Source organism: Stigmatopora argus, chromosome 8 (genome assembly GCF_051989625.1).
Source record: "Stigmatopora argus isolate UIUO_Sarg chromosome 8, RoL_Sarg_1.0, whole genome shotgun sequence".
Classification (NCBI taxonomy): domain Eukaryota; kingdom Metazoa; phylum Chordata; class Actinopteri; order Syngnathiformes; family Syngnathidae; genus Stigmatopora; species Stigmatopora argus.
The window spans coordinates 13,655,542-13,671,088 of NC_135394.1; the positions used below are offsets into that span (position 1 = coordinate 13,655,542).

Consider the following 15,547-nt stretch of genomic DNA (forward strand, 5'->3'; position numbering starts at 1 on the left):
AATATTTTTTTAATTGTTTTTTTATTCTAACCACTTTGCACTTTTCCCCAAAAAAGTTGGTTGTCCAAAAAAAAAGAGATAAAACTGAATAAAAATAATTTGGAAAAAAATAAATAAACTAAATCTCATTCATACAAAACAAAAAATAAACTAATACATTTTTTAAAAATACCAAAAAATATTTTTAAAAAGGAAAAAAATACACAAAGCAGTTTCCATACAAAAATATACAATAAGAATGTTTTTTTTTTTTAAACGTGAAAAAATGTAAGAACTTTTTTTTTTAAAAGAGGACTAGGCAAATCCACCAAGCTCTTTCTACAAGTTGGCTGCCTAAAAATACTATGAATAAAATTTAACACCTGGCGACCCTCCCGATTTAAATGGATTCAATGCGCATAAGCGAAAGGATTCTGGCACCCACCAGAGAGCGAGCCGCTGGTCCAGCTCTTTGAGGAAACCGCGGTGGAACTCGTAAATGGGATCGATGTTGGAGAAGAGCAGCGTCATTAAACCGTCGGGCATGGCGTTCTCCTTAATCACTGCGCTGCGGAACCACTACAGGGTAGCAGAAGGATAATATCAAAGATGATGTTTGCCACCATTTTTGAGCAGTAATTATTAGTAAAAAAAAAAGAAAATTAAAACTTACTACAGTGATGACTTCCAAATCCTTCAGGTAGGTTCTCTCCGTAGTCAAAATCTCTTTGGCAATGAAGTAGGCCTTGTCAGCGGGATACCTCTGAGGAGCAAAAATAACTTTTTATATATTTTTTTCTTTTTACAGTAGGAAGGCGCATGATTTTGGAACAGATACTACAGTAATCCCTCAGAGATCGCGGTTAATGTAGACCAGACATGGCCACGATAATTTAAAAATCGCTAAGTAGGGTCACCCCTATTATAACTACCTTTTATTTATTTATTTTCCTTCAGTGCCGAGTTCTAGTAGCAAGAGGGGCTTCCGCTTGAGTTTCAGCGTGGATTTTTACATTTTTATCAAGTTTAAATATATATATATATATATATATATATATATATATATATATATATATATATATATATATATATATATATATATATATATATATATATATATATATATATATATATATATATATATATATATATATATATATATATATATATATATATATATATATATATATATATATATATATATATATATATATAGCTTTTAAATAATTAATAGCAGGAAAAAAAAAATCGCAAAGAAGTGAATTGCAATAATCGAGGGAAGACTGTACGGTGGAATTTCAAAAAATGCCCTTAAGGAGGTATATTTTGAAATTGTAAGGGTGAACAAAGTGTACACAAGGAAACATTTGGTTTTCAAAATGAAAACAGAAGGTCCAAGTCATTTGTATATACTTGATAGGTTTTGTTAATTTAAGCTCATCTCAAAATTGCATTTAATTGTTCATTATATATGGCTGATTGATTATAAATTAATGAATTACCTTGAAGCAATGCTAAAGGCAACATAGTTCACATTAAATGAGGGGTGGGCAAACTATTCCACAAAGTGGGTGAGGGTTTTCATTCCAACCTATAAAGAGGACACCTTTTCACCAATCTGGTGTCCTACAAGTACAATCAGTGGAATTGCAGTCAGGTGCTTCTTGTTTTCTGCAGAAATATCATTGATTGAAGTATCTGTGCTGCATTGGTTGGAACCAAAACCTGCACCCACAGCGGCCCTCCAAGGACCGGTTTGCCCACCCTTGCATCAAATATTCAGTAGTCCGCAATGTTTGGAGCAAGGGTGTCAGACTCGGGTTGGTTCGTGGGCCGCTTTAACGTCAACTCGATTTCACGTGGACCGGACCATTTTAGATATAATATTTAGATTTTTTTTAATGAACTGGATTAAAATCCCTGAATATTCAGTTTTTTATAGATCTAGAACGTTTGAGTTTTTTTAAAATATATTTTTAGATTTTACAAAATGATTTTTGAACTAAAAACACAGAATAAAATTGATTAAAAAATTACAATTATTGATTTAAAAGGGGGAAAATCAGGAAATTTAATGTACATCTATACCAGGGGTGTCAAACTCATTTCGCATCGTGGGCCACATACGGCCTCGGGAGATGTCAAGTGGGCCGGACCATCAAACTTATACCATGCTCTGCTATAAATAACCAAAATATCATGTCTTTCCTTTTGGTGTAAAGAAGCACAAGAACATTAGGAAAATATAGAAATGTAATGAACAATCCTTTTACAAAACATTTCATGAAACACCTCATATTTCCTTAGACAAATGTGCAATTTACTTTTATCATTCACAAATATGCATTGCAACTGATCCCTCTACTCTGATGGAAAGAGTGCGCCCCTTAGCGGATAATCCATGAATTGCAGCGAATTAAAAAATATTAATTCCATGTCTTTTATGCATTTTTTTCCACTTTCAAATTATCCTGCGGGCCTGATCGAACCTCCTTGGGGGCCGGTTCCGGCCCGCGGGCCGTATGTTTGACACCCCTGCTCTATACTCTTCCTTTTTAATTTGATCCTAAAACAGAAAGTCGGCACTCATGATTTACTTTCCCGGGCCACACAGAATGATGCGGCGGGCCAGATTTGGCCCCCGGGCCGCCAATTTGACACACGTGGTTTAGAGTGTTTTCATGCAGGTATGATTATTTTTTGTACAGCATGTCCGAAATAAGAAGTCCAATCAGACAGTTTGTCTTTTTGACATTTTACAAGAACGCTTGATTTAAAAACGACTTTATACAGTCAAAATGTAGGGTGTAATGGGACTGTGAGGCAAGGTTGTGGGCGGGGGGGGTTGTGTACCTTCCTCCTGCCCTCCTCCTCCTCCTCTACTCTGGCATTGCTGCCCACCTCGCTCAGGACGGGGCTTTGCACCGGCGAGGTGGTGGCGGTATGGCCGGGGAGGCTGAGCGTTGACATCTGGAAGGAGGGTGACAGGCAAAGGGGGCCGGCGCTGTCAAACTGGGATAGCAGGGGGCCGTCCAATGCCGCGTCTGCACACAATTGGATCAATTAGGACAAATGGTGAAGGCACAATAAAGTGTGTCAAGCCACCATACAGAAAATGCTCATTTGGGGGGGATAGGGGAAAATAGAGAAATCAATATCATACCTGTCAACCTCTGCCGATAACTGCCCTTATAAATGATTATGATTCCCCTTACAAACCCCCCAAAAACCTTACAAACACCGTACGAGTCGTACGGTGTTTGTAAGGTAATCATAATCATTTATAAGGGCAGTTATCGGCAGAGGTTGACAGGTATGCAATATAAGTAAATGATATTACAATATTTAACAAAAAAAACATTAAAAATATTAATACTAAAACACTAACTACAATCTAAAGCCCAAAATAAATGACATGATTCATTAAAGAGTGCAAATAATTCCAAAAATAATCCATTATTCGACTACCAATAAATTGTTTGTGCAAGCCTAGTGCGAACATGATCTTAAAACACGTGTTAGGTGGACCCAAACGGCCCTCAGAACAAATACATAAGTTTCCACAGCGCAAACAGTCCACCGTACGCAACCGTCTAAAATTCCTGTGGTCCCTCAAAAAGCACCTAATGTTTCCCACATTTTCTGTGCCCCTCAGCTATTGTTTAGACAAGCATCAGCCAGAAAAACCAATGATTCAGACTCTGAATCCAAACCACAACAATTTCGACGACACACTCCTTAGGTCCTGCCTCCTCTTAGCTCAGCACACAGCTGCTCTTCCACTTGTTTAAATACACCCCCCCCCCCCGCCCCCAAAAAAAGAAAAACAGGAAAAAAAAGGGGGGTGGAGGAAGGAGCATGAGAAGAGGGAAAAAAGTCTCCATGACCCGGAAACAATTGCTCGTAGCTAATCAGGAATGTGGTCCGTCTGGAGGGCGTGGAGTTGTTTATAGTTTATCTACAGATGGAAGCCGGGTGGGGGTGTGGGGGGCACTCTATCTGATTCTGTATACCTAGCACACACACATGCATAACTAGCATCCAGTCAATACTGTTTCCGCCATTAACTGTGCATGCTTTTTTTTGTTTTTAGATCCATTCATGATGGAAAAGTGGATTTCTATCCCACAAAAAAAGGATATTGAAGTCCAACACGTGTGGTACTTGACTTTATTCTTCTTGAAGAGAAATATACAAAACAATTAAAGTACTTCAAAAATATACACGTCTTGGAAATTAAGTGGCGCCGAGGGACGGATGTCTAACTGCGGAAATATCGGCAATATTGTGGAGAAGAAAACTGTGGATATGGAAAAAGGGAGCGTCACCAATTGGTCGATATTGACGGCGTTAGAAGTCCAATCCATTTTAATTGGCAGCTCCTCCCAGTTCAAATGGATTGGACATTCAGCGCCGTCTGAGGCACTAAAATATGAACAGAATCAGACATGTATCGCTGCCATCTCCTTTTTCAAAAAAGCATGCGTGAGAAATAATTAAAAAAATATTTGAAGTCATAACTCAAGTATTTTTTTAGGTTAGCTTCTAAGGCAACAGGAAAAAATATATATAAATGATAAATTAAAATAAATGTTTGCAGATCAAGTCCTCAAACATTTATTGTACAGGTTATAATATTAATCTCTTAACATGAGAAAGGTTTAGGTATATTAAGAAGGTTCAACTTCTAATATCCACTGTGAATAAAGTGAATACGCAAAGATGCACCAACAAAAAACGATATAAAAGACAACGGGGCAACCAATGGGCGGTCCTTCAACGTGACGCATGTCTACAGAGTCACAAAAAGTGGAAATAATTGTCACTAAAGTTATTAGCTGCGATTGCCCTGCGAAGTATCGACACCTGAGATCAAGAAGTGCTGTGAAGGCACTGAAGCCCAAGTGCTAAACTACATACCGGTCAACCTCTGCCGATAACTGCCCTTATAAATGATTATGATTCCCCTTACAAACCCCCAAAAAACCTTACAAACACCGTACGAGTCGTACGGTGTTTGTAAGGTTTTTTAGGGGTTTGTAAGGGGAATCATAATCATTTATAAGGGCAGTTATCGGCAGAGGTTGACAGGTATGTAAACATACAAAAGAAACATCAGAATTTCCTCAAATAGTGGTCATTAAATTACTGAATATCAATCACTTGTTAGATGACTGTGACTACTACGTTGTTGTTTTGATCTGGAGAAGCCATTTTAGACGTTCTTCATAGACAAACGTCAAGACAATTTGCCCACCTGCTGCTAAAATGTCCCTCATGTAAACTAGACAGACAAAAATCTGAAGAATCGGGGAACAGCGGACGGCAAAAAAATATATGGGCAGAGCCCTGTACATACCACCAAAAGGTGATGGTCAAAAGGCAAAAGAAAAACCTGAAATGAACTCATGCCAACACCCTTAAAAGGGCCCGAAAAAACACACCTTGTGACCCACTAGGACCACATTGACAAGTATACAACGAGTCTTCTAAGCGGCTACGTTCGTTCGCCACACAGCAACACTCTACATTGCGTCAAAACGAGCAGCAGCAGATTTAACATAACAGAACTCCAAAAGACAGCTACTGCAGCCAGCAGGTGTCAGTGAAGGATATCTGCCAACACCACTTTAAAACTATATAAATCAAAGCCAACCATCCTCATCCATAAGATCAGAATTTAGAAACAATAAGAAGTCGAGTAATACGAGAAGCAACAATATACGATTTTAAGAGCAACACTTCTTTCCTGCATGTCTGAAATAGACAGATTTAAAACAAATCTTCAAATATGAACTGTCTCACCGATACAATTTGTGCACTGCTATGGCTCAAACGTCAGTTTTAGTGGAATCTTCATGTAATCAAATATGGTCAATTTCCTTTTTTTTGTTGACAAATGAATTCAAACATCTGTCTTTGGCCAGATTAAACGATGCAAATATTTTCAGAACAAATCTATAAATCCTGCAAAAACAGTATAGCTAATATACCAGCGATTATTGAAATCTAAGGATTTTCCTATACGGAAAATATTTGCGGACACTGTAAACTGCAAGGATATTTTACTAAAATTGTTGTCCTTTTGTGTATTTGTGACAAGTCACAAGTCTCCACCAGAAAGTGCGACATCTAAAATGCAAGTACATTTCAAGGGCCCAAAAATTAGCACCGGTCCGACGAGTGAGGGCCAGAAAGAACTCGATTCCATAATTCAAAACTGAGGAAGTGTTGTGTGTTTGCCCTATGAGAACTTAAATTTTAGCTCCAAGAAGTCCAGGAAACCTTGAGGTCTGGGGCCTGCAGCATTGAACATGAAGCAGACTTTTTACTTTTAGGGAAGCAAATACCAAGAATTGAAAGTTCCAGGTACCCTAGGTAGAAATGCTTTGAGAACCAAAACCATAATTCAGTTTTGTTCAGTTCTTAACAAAGGGCACCCTATATTTTGCAGAAGGAGGTCTTTCAGTGCCTTCAGCCAACTATATACTGGAACAATGAATTCCAGGAACCGTTGTACAAGTGCCAAGAGTTTAACCTTTGACATTCTCAGGATCTACCAATTTTCGCGTGAACCGAGGACCGTTACAGAGCCACTACTTTATCAGAATTTAGTTGCAGGGTTTAGAGGAGTCTGTTCAAGGAGGTCTAGTAGTTTCCAGAAGTAATCTTCAAACCCATATTGGACCCTTGTTAAGAACTACAAACAAGTGCAAAGAACTAAAATTCTCAAGTGGTGGCTCTTGGGGTTTTACATAATCCAACTACTTAAGGAGACACCATTTTGCTCGGTTTTCAACTAAACTTGCCCAGATCCGGGTGGGTCTGTGAGGGCTAAGGCCTGCAGGTTTTGGCACTGAAGGAGGAAGCTCTCAAAACCAGCATTCCCAGTGAGCGGGTTGCTGTAAAACAGGTTCTGCTCAGGGGGCAGGACGCTGTCCGAGCCCCAGTCCGAGTCCGAGTCGGAGCTACCGTTAACGGAGCCCTCGGTGGCCGTGGGCGGATAACTGAGCTGCTCCAGCTGCCCTACCATGTCACTGAACTGGATGGCTGAGCTGCTCTCCGAACGCACCGAGCTCGCTGGGAAGTTGACCATGGAGCTGGCCTCCGACTGGACGTCGGAGCCCGGCAGGCGCAGCGAGGACGCCGAGTTGGGGGCGGTCAACATGGACTCCGATGCGGAACTGAGCCCCAGGTTGTCCAGCGAGCTGCACTCGGAGCGGTTGTTGAGCAAGGAGCTGGTCTCGGAAAGGCCCACCACGCTTTCGGGGAAGGGGTTGGCGCTTCCGTTCAGATCTTCGACGCTGTCGTCGAAGAGCCTGCTCTTAGCCGACACGTAATCGTACCCCTCCTCGACCTCGTCGTGGCGCCCGTAAGGATAGGCCTCCATGCCTCCTCCGAAGAAGGACATTTGCGTGGGATCGTCGTCTATAAACTCTTCGGTGACGCGCAACAGCGGGTACTTTTGCTTGGTACGCATAAGCTCAGCCTCGAAAGCCTCTGGTGTGAGGACCCCCTTTATGACCGCCCTTCTAACGACGGGTTTGCTATCCTCATTTTTGGACGCCAGCGGGTTGCCGCTTTCTACACGCACGAACCCGGGGGTGAAGTGAGCGGTGGTGGGAGCACCTGGGAAAGCGTAGTGAGATGGGGGACCGGCGCCGTTCACAGTTTCTTCCTTCGGGGGGACGTGAGGCTGCCGCGAGGGGGACTCCGGCGCGGGCGGCGTGGCGGGTGAAGGCGCGTGCTGTTGATGGTGATTGTGAACGGGGTGGTCTTTCCGCAGGTTGAGGGAGATGTGAGGCGCGTTGAAGGACGTGGCGGACGACAGAGGGGAGCGTGGCGGTCGGAGGCGCTCGTTGAACGACAAGCTCTGCGAGCACAGAAATTTTCAAATTTACATTTACATCTGCAATCCTAAAGTAACGGGCCATGTGAAAGGGTCTGCTGTTTTATCATTTGAAAAAAGAAAAAAAACACTGACCTGTTTTGGCACATCGATGGAGAGGGAGCGAGACGACGTTTGTATTTTACTGTTCTTCCTGCCAAATATCATCAATATCATGTCAGTACAGCACCATATGATAAACATTAATTTAAAACATTCACACCTCTGGTACGGGGTTCTCTTAGCGCCGTTCTCCCTAGCATACTCCACAAGCTGCTTCTGCGTCCGCCCGCTGAAAAGGTACCAAATATAATTAATAACTTAGCTTTGGCCAAAGATTCCAGGTATCACTGATTTGATATTTTGTAGAAAAATAGCATTTACTGTATTTTCTCGCATATTAGCCGCCTCAGCGGACAAGCAGTACCCTTAAAATCGTCAACTTTTACAATTTATCTTATATAAGACCCTCCCTTAATTCACAATTTTCACTTCCATAACCATGGTTTTAATAAGGAGTGCAAATGTTTTACTTAAGAGAAAATCTTAAGAAAAATCCTCGCACATGGTATTTCTGGGATACTGTATAAATCGATTGCTGGATTGCACATTCCTTAAGCATACCTGTCAACCTCTGCCGATAACTGCCCTTATAAATGATTATGATTCCCCTTACAAACCCCCCAAAAATCTTACAAACACCGTACGAGTCGTACGGTGTTTGTAAGATTTTTTGGGGGTTTGTAAGGGGAATCATAATCATTTATAAGGGCAGTTATCGGCAGAGGTTGACAGGTATGCTTAAGGGTGTTGCCTGCACGTGGACAAATTCAAAAAGGAGGTCATGTGAGCAGTACAACCAGGAAGTGTGTGCGTAGCAGTCTAGTTTGTCACCCCTAGGTGAGATGGTGGCGCCCTGAGTGAGCAGTGGCAGGCACAAGTACGTTTTATGCAAGATACGGTTAATTTTGTTCTTGAATTTCATTCAAAGGGCGTCAAAATAAATTTTGTTTAGCGTTTTATCTGTTTATCGTTTCTCTATTTTGAAATAAATGACCGTAATGGCAATTTCGTGCATGTCAAATCTAAATTGTGCGCAACCTCGATTCAGCAATCTTTTTTTTGTTGCGACAAATACGGCGTATACGCCTAGAAAATACGGTAAATACTGTTGTAAGCTCACCTGTATCGGAAAGAAGAGCCGCGGGTAAAAAGTAGGGTCTTGGGTTTTGGTTGGGGTTGGTCAAAGAGACGAAAAAAGGAGTGATACTCCACGCATATTTTCCAGAAGATCTTGCACTGGTCCCTGCTTCCCATCATGAACTCAAGAGTGTCCTGATGGGGGCCCTAGAACAACAAGAGGGAGCATATCTATCACATTTAACCTGATATCATCGTGTGTCTTCTTACGCACGTGGACTTCTGGGTGGAGTTTAATCAGAAAGCGCTTCCTCTTGAAGCTCAGCTTGCGAATCTTGGACCAGTTGAAGGTGTTTATTTTGGTGTGTCCCTGGAAAATAAACCCCAGACGTATTCGGGCAAGAGTTTTCAAAATTAATGAATAACATGTGAGCGGAAGATTACCTGAAAGACCTGGAGGCCCAGATGAGCCACAGCCAAGTTGATCTTGGTGCCTTCCCGGTCAGCCGCCGGGTGGAAGCGCACGCCGTACATCTCCAGCTTGCGGGCGATCTCTAAAATTTGGTAATCTGATTCAGCAGGGGTCTGGCCACTGAAAGGATCAACAAACAAGGTCTTTTGCAAAACTGGTCCGTAACAACAAATGGACTAAGACCACTAATGCACTTGTTTTATGTTATGAAACGCCTCTATCCAATTTCCTCTTGGTTATTGAAACAGGCGTCGCAGGCTATTTTTTGCCCTTCGAGGCAAATACTATACAATATTTTCTCGCACATTAGCCGCCTCTGCGTATAATTCGTACTCTTAAAATTGCCCTAAAATCGTTGAATTCTCCAGTATCTCACGTATAAGCCGCCCCCTGAGTCACAATTTTCATGGTTTTAATAGGGAGTACAAATGTGTTACTTTCAAGGGAAAATCTTCAGAAAAATCATCGCATGTGGTATTTCTGAGATTCTGTATGATCGTCTGGTGGATTGCACATTCCTAAAGGGTGTTGTCTGCACGTAGACAAATTCAAAAAGGAAGTCATGTGAGCAGTACAACCAGGAAGTGTGTCCGTAGCGGTCTAGATTGTCATTAAGACGCGAATATGGTTCAGCCACATTAGGTAGGGGGGTTCAATATACATTTTTTTCAAGAATTATAGAAATGTGCGTCAAACAGCGTATAAGGAGAACATCGGTCCAGTCATCAGCACGTTCTAATTTGGTTGAGCTGCTAAGTGGCAAAATCTCCTTAGGGCCCTCCCCTGCTGCCCTACTGGCCTTAAGGCTAATAGAGCAAGGACAGAGAGGGGTGGGGGTGCAGAGCAGGGAAGGGGATTAGGCCGTTTGCGCTTCCATTCTGGAAGAGATTAGCAAACTAGTGCATAGCATTGAAAAGAGCTTGTTGGAGTAGAATGGTGGTGGGAAAAGTGCAAAATGCTCTCATTACGGACAAAAGATGCCAAGTATGGACACTCAAACTTAGAACATTCAAATTAAACACATAGTTTTTGGAGAAAAAAAAAAAAAAATTATACACACAACACTAACCTTCTCTGCCTTATATTTTACAGATATAAAGTTTTTTTTTACATTTTAATAAGTACAAGATATTCATAAACAAACAATTGGATAATAACAAAAAAAACTAAATTTAGCATTCAGCTTTTCACAGCAAATAGAGCGTCAACACCCCCCCAAAAAAACAAAAAACAAACAAACATTACCAGGTTGCCATATAATCATCACCAGCAGGAGGAGAAACACTTACAGGTTTCTGCGGTGGTAGTCCACGATGGCTTCCCGGACCTTCTCTTGGTAAGGCAGCAGCTTGTTGTTCATCAAGAAGTCTTGATCGGCAGCCGCATCGTAATCGCCGATCTCAGCTGCCAATGACAAAATTAATCTATTAATTGGGTTCATAGAATGATTAAATTTCAATAAAACGTGGACGGAGAGTGTAACATGTAAAACATACAAAAAAAACTAATTGATCTGAATTTCCTATACATAACGTTGTCTCACTATGGCTTGAGTTAAACATCAGTGAATTTTTAATTCTTAAAAGGTGTTTAACATTAAATGTATAAATTGCATCATCTAACTATGATGAACCATTTCTACCGATCATACCAGTATTGAGTAAATTATATACTCTTTTGAATATTGCCCAAATTCAAATTGCATTACAGTTCGGCTCAACAGCATTCCTACAGAAACAGTATTGATGTATTTACAGCATTTTAACGATAAGAAAATATGTTTCAAAAGTACATTGGACGAGGTGCGAGGCGAGGAGGGCTCCGGTGTTTTCTGTGCAGATCAAACGGCCCTCCATCAGGTCCCTTTTCATCTGCAAAGAGAACAAGTACCTATAAAAAAAAGAGAAATATATTAATAAAACAAAGGTTTATCGTCAAAAATAATAATATCAGGTTGCTAGTAAAATTTTAGGACCTGGTGAACTCCTCTTGCAGCTGACCAGGGTCTGGGGGGAAGAATTTCACAGCCAGTCTGAAGAGAGAATTTGCTGGTCCTGTAAAAAAAGCAAAACATTAAAATTGGACTGCATCTGCTGTTATCAAGTTAATATCAATGTTATTCAAACTTACTTCTGATTTGTTTCACAATGAGTTTGGTGGGCTCCAGCCAAAGCTGAATGGACAAACACAAAGTTGACTTTTAGATGACCACTAGCCTGGATTAATCTATTATACATCTAATGAGATTCTGGATCGCCATTAACAGCACTCGACGTCCAATCTATTTTGAATAGGAGACAATGGCAGCAATGATTGGCTACTAGCCCTCCCATTCAAAATGGAAGGAACGTCTAGCATCGTCAATGGCAGTGAAACATGAGCATTCACATCCGGTCCTCCCAGTTTGAATAAACTGGGTGTCCATCAGTGTCAATGGCAGGCAAGTAGTTAAAAACAATTTCCTTCCTGCAGTAGACGTTTCACATTCCTTCTTGTCGTAATCAGAAAACGGACACATTTCAAGCCTTTTCAGATTCCATCTGACTTTGACAGTTTGTTCTGTTTATATTGTACAAACCCAGTTCATCTGCATGTTCTGAAACTCCAGTCCAAAGTAATCACTCTCGATCAGGTTGCCTCGCAGAAACACCTCCGAGAGAAGATCCTGCCCAAAAGCTCTTGGCTGAAAATACAAAAAAAAAAAAAGAAACGTAAATATTATTATTAATAAGCTCATCCTTGTGTCAACAGCACCAGAACAAACCTCAAAGGTGCCTGATAAGCGGTTGAAGAAGAGTTTAGTAACAAGCACAGAGTACATCCAACATCAACAACGGCTTAAATGGAAGAGGACTTTTGGACTATCCAACATCAGACATAAACCCAATAGAGTCAAGTGACTTGAGAAGTTGAGTTGCATAACAATGTCGAATTCATGAGAACCTGCATGACTTCCAGAGGGGTGTAAATGCCAATGGAAACCCTTGGAAGAGGTCTTAACTCTTGTTTGAAGTTTTCAGTAGCTCTGGATCTTCGCCAAACTGACATGCCAAGTCTTGGTATAAAGAAAAAAAAACTATGTGGCGGCAGGATTACTGGATGTCAACTACCAGGCATGTGACATGAGAATCTGGCAAAATCCTCAACGGCTCATTCGCAAACATGTTTTTCGGTCATTCATCTACTCGGTTGTGTCATTTCACACTTGATGTGCGAGTAGCCATTAAGAACCAACAATTCCTATTTGTATGTCAGCTAATAAACACTCAAACTTTCCATGAAGCAACCAGACATGAAAATCAATGCATTTGTAAATGTCCCCATGTGTCTATTCCCATTGGTTTTCCCCTTGGACGAGCAAGTAAATAGCGACAAACGACCGCCCGTTCACATCAAGTGTGGCTCCTGGCGGTCTTCTTCTGGGTTTATTTTCACTGGGCCAACTAACTAATTACTACGTACTCAGCGCCGACGTCACTTGAGGTTTGGACATGCAGCAGGCAAAATTATAGCCTTAGACATCTGGTTCTAATGTATAAAATAGCATTTTTTTTTCTTTTAAAAAGGAGGGATTTAAAAAAAGAAATGGTCTAGAATGGTGAACATAGTGCAACTCAACTTGAGATGTATTGCAAATTGCCCGTTTAACAATGAAACACTAAAAAAGGTATTACATCTGACAACAGGCTAAGAAGGGTTCTAAAATTAATGTTGGAGTCCAAGTCATTTCAATTGGACCCAGACCACATAATCAGATTTATTAAATATTTTCCACAGATTTTTTTTTCACCCGTCCCTCAACTCACAATCCAGACGTGCTCCAAACCGGAGGAACATTTGGGGGTGTTCGGTCTCACATTACAACATTTTGTAAGGTTCACAGAGAGACGATGTCATGTAATCTAACAAAGTCTGATCAGCTCACATCAACGCAGTTTTGGATTCCGTGTGAAATGGTACGTATGTATGTGGACTGGTCGTACAAAGTCCACCAATGGTATGTGAAATTTGACAATAAATGTAACCAGTTTGACTACCCAAAACGCTATTAGCCACATTTTATTACCCACTAAAATGTGTTAAAGGTTCGGGTACCACATTGCAGTGAACTTTTTGGTCTCACTGCATTAAAGATACACAATCTTTTACAAGGCACTCATGAAATTATTAGGCTGCCATTGAGAGCGCTAAACCTCCAATCCATTGTACTGGGAGGACATTACAGTATTTTTTTTAAATGTTTACCTATTTATTTAAATGTTCTAATCAAAACAAGAGGAAAAAGGAAAAAAAAAATATGATCTTTGTTTTAAATATTAAAAACAAAAGCAGTAAATGTTTGTTTCATTTAGTTGTGTTTATTTATTTTATGGAATTCTGTCGGACACAGTTTTATTAAATAATAATAAGCACATTCATTCAGGCAGACTAACTGTTAGCCACACAGGTAAATCGACACGCTTGATTCATTAGCTCCAATGTCACTTCACAAGGGAAAGTGGCAACAAAATGTGGACAAATATTCATTAAACACCACCACCAACATCACAGGCATATTTTGCATCAAAAGTGTAACCTAAAATACACATCTGGCATTTGTAACTTCTCGCGAACTTGCAAACCGTGATGAAATGTCGCCAAGCGGCGTGTCTTTGATGTCGTGCGTTAAAGCGGGTCACGCAATCAAACTCAGAGAAAGTGGAGGCCTGGGATTAGGACATAGCAGATGTTCAGCCGAGAGACACCATGTCAGGATGATTTCTTCAATCCAGGGTAGTCCGAGTCGTTCCACCAACAACACTACTAGAACTAGGCTAGTTTAGTGCTTTCTATAACCAGTTATAGTTAGCAAGCTAAAGTGAGCACGGCACACACACTATTTCCTTAGGACACATGTGACACAGTTGCCCGTGTAAGAACTCACATGCAGTAATCAGGATCAGATGTTAGTCCAATTAGCACACCTGTGTAACCTGGATGCAGTCCAACCTTAGCAAGGTCCATCTCAAACATTCTTTGCACAATTCAATCAAACAATGTGATAGTTAACATTCATTCATGTTCTATTCCACTTATCCTCACAAGGGTCCAGGGGGTGCTGGAGCCTATTCTAGCCAAATGTGAACGGAAGGCTGGGGACACCCTAAATGGGTGGTCATCCAATCGCAGGGCACAATGAGACAAACACCCGCACAATCACACCTAGGGACAATTTAGAGTATTTAACCAGTCTAACATCAATGTTTTAGGGATGTGGCAGGAAACCAGAGTACCCAGATAAAACCCACACAGGCAGGGAGAGAGAACATGCAAACTCCACACAAGAACCCACTGGGCATTGAACCCTAGATCTCAGAACGGTATTCCCAAATCAGGACAATATAAGGGGATCCTCTGTACACGCTTGAGACAATTCATTACATTAACCAAACCCCCAAAAATGTGGAAAATATCAATGTTTGCAACATGTATACATTGTGATAACGTGGAAGCAGTTACACCATCCACATCGCCATAAAATTCTCAGTCTCCCTATGGTTAAAATTCCCGACCCAACCTTGGTTTTGGCCCACCCAGACCGGCTACAACTTTTGCATTGCCTCCTTCTCTACTTTGCGCCCCTCCCCCCCCCCCCCCCCCCCCGTGGTTGTCAACATTGCTATTTATGCGTTCGTTTCCCTAGAAGCAGAGCACGTCCACATCTAATGAATGCACTTCCATCTGCACGCGGCGAGACTCCGTATGCGAGTGAAGGCCCAGCGGCGGGGCAAGGCGATACGCCGCATCAAAAGGAGCCTGTGTTTCAGTGACAACAAGACCCAGCTTTCTCCTGAACTGGCGGCAGGAAGGCCCTTCGAGGCGAGAACCACCATGCAAGCAAATGTCAGCAAAAGGGGGGTATGATTAACAACTAGTAGCAGTTATTAACAAAACCACTAGTGGTGGGCAAAAGCAATAATATTTAATGTTCTAGTACCGTAAAGCAACGTTCTGGGATAGCCGATCAACATCACACTAGAGTTAAATATTGTGACTAGAGCTGAGCGATAAAATGATAACGATAATTA

At 41.2% G+C, this 15,547-nt stretch overlaps 1 protein-coding gene across 2 annotated transcripts in view; it reads right to left on the reverse strand.

Moving 5' to 3' along the window:
* Positions 1-15,547, reverse strand: part of farp2 (FERM, RhoGEF and pleckstrin domain protein 2) — a 29,708-nt gene that overhangs the window by 8,725 nt on the left and 5,436 nt on the right. For both annotated transcript variants that reach the window (XM_077607394.1, XM_077607393.1), the window contains exons 3-16: positions 12,058-12,162; positions 11,610-11,652; positions 11,455-11,533; positions 11,272-11,369; positions 10,769-10,883; positions 9,452-9,599; positions 9,282-9,377; positions 9,051-9,214; positions 8,091-8,159; positions 7,964-8,021; positions 7,609-7,852; positions 2,833-3,023; positions 653-742; positions 425-558 (exon numbers count right to left, since the gene is read on the reverse strand). In XM_077607394.1, the coding sequence (XP_077463520.1) occupies positions 425-558; positions 653-742; positions 2,833-3,023; positions 7,609-7,852; positions 7,964-8,021; positions 8,091-8,159; positions 9,051-9,214; positions 9,282-9,377; positions 9,452-9,599; positions 10,769-10,883; positions 11,272-11,369; positions 11,455-11,533; positions 11,610-11,652; positions 12,058-12,162 (1,634 nt within the window). The remainder of the gene's footprint in view (positions 1-424; positions 559-652; positions 743-2,832; positions 3,024-7,608; positions 7,853-7,963; positions 8,022-8,090; positions 8,160-9,050; positions 9,215-9,281; positions 9,378-9,451; positions 9,600-10,768; positions 10,884-11,271; positions 11,370-11,454; positions 11,534-11,609; positions 11,653-12,057; positions 12,163-15,547) is intronic.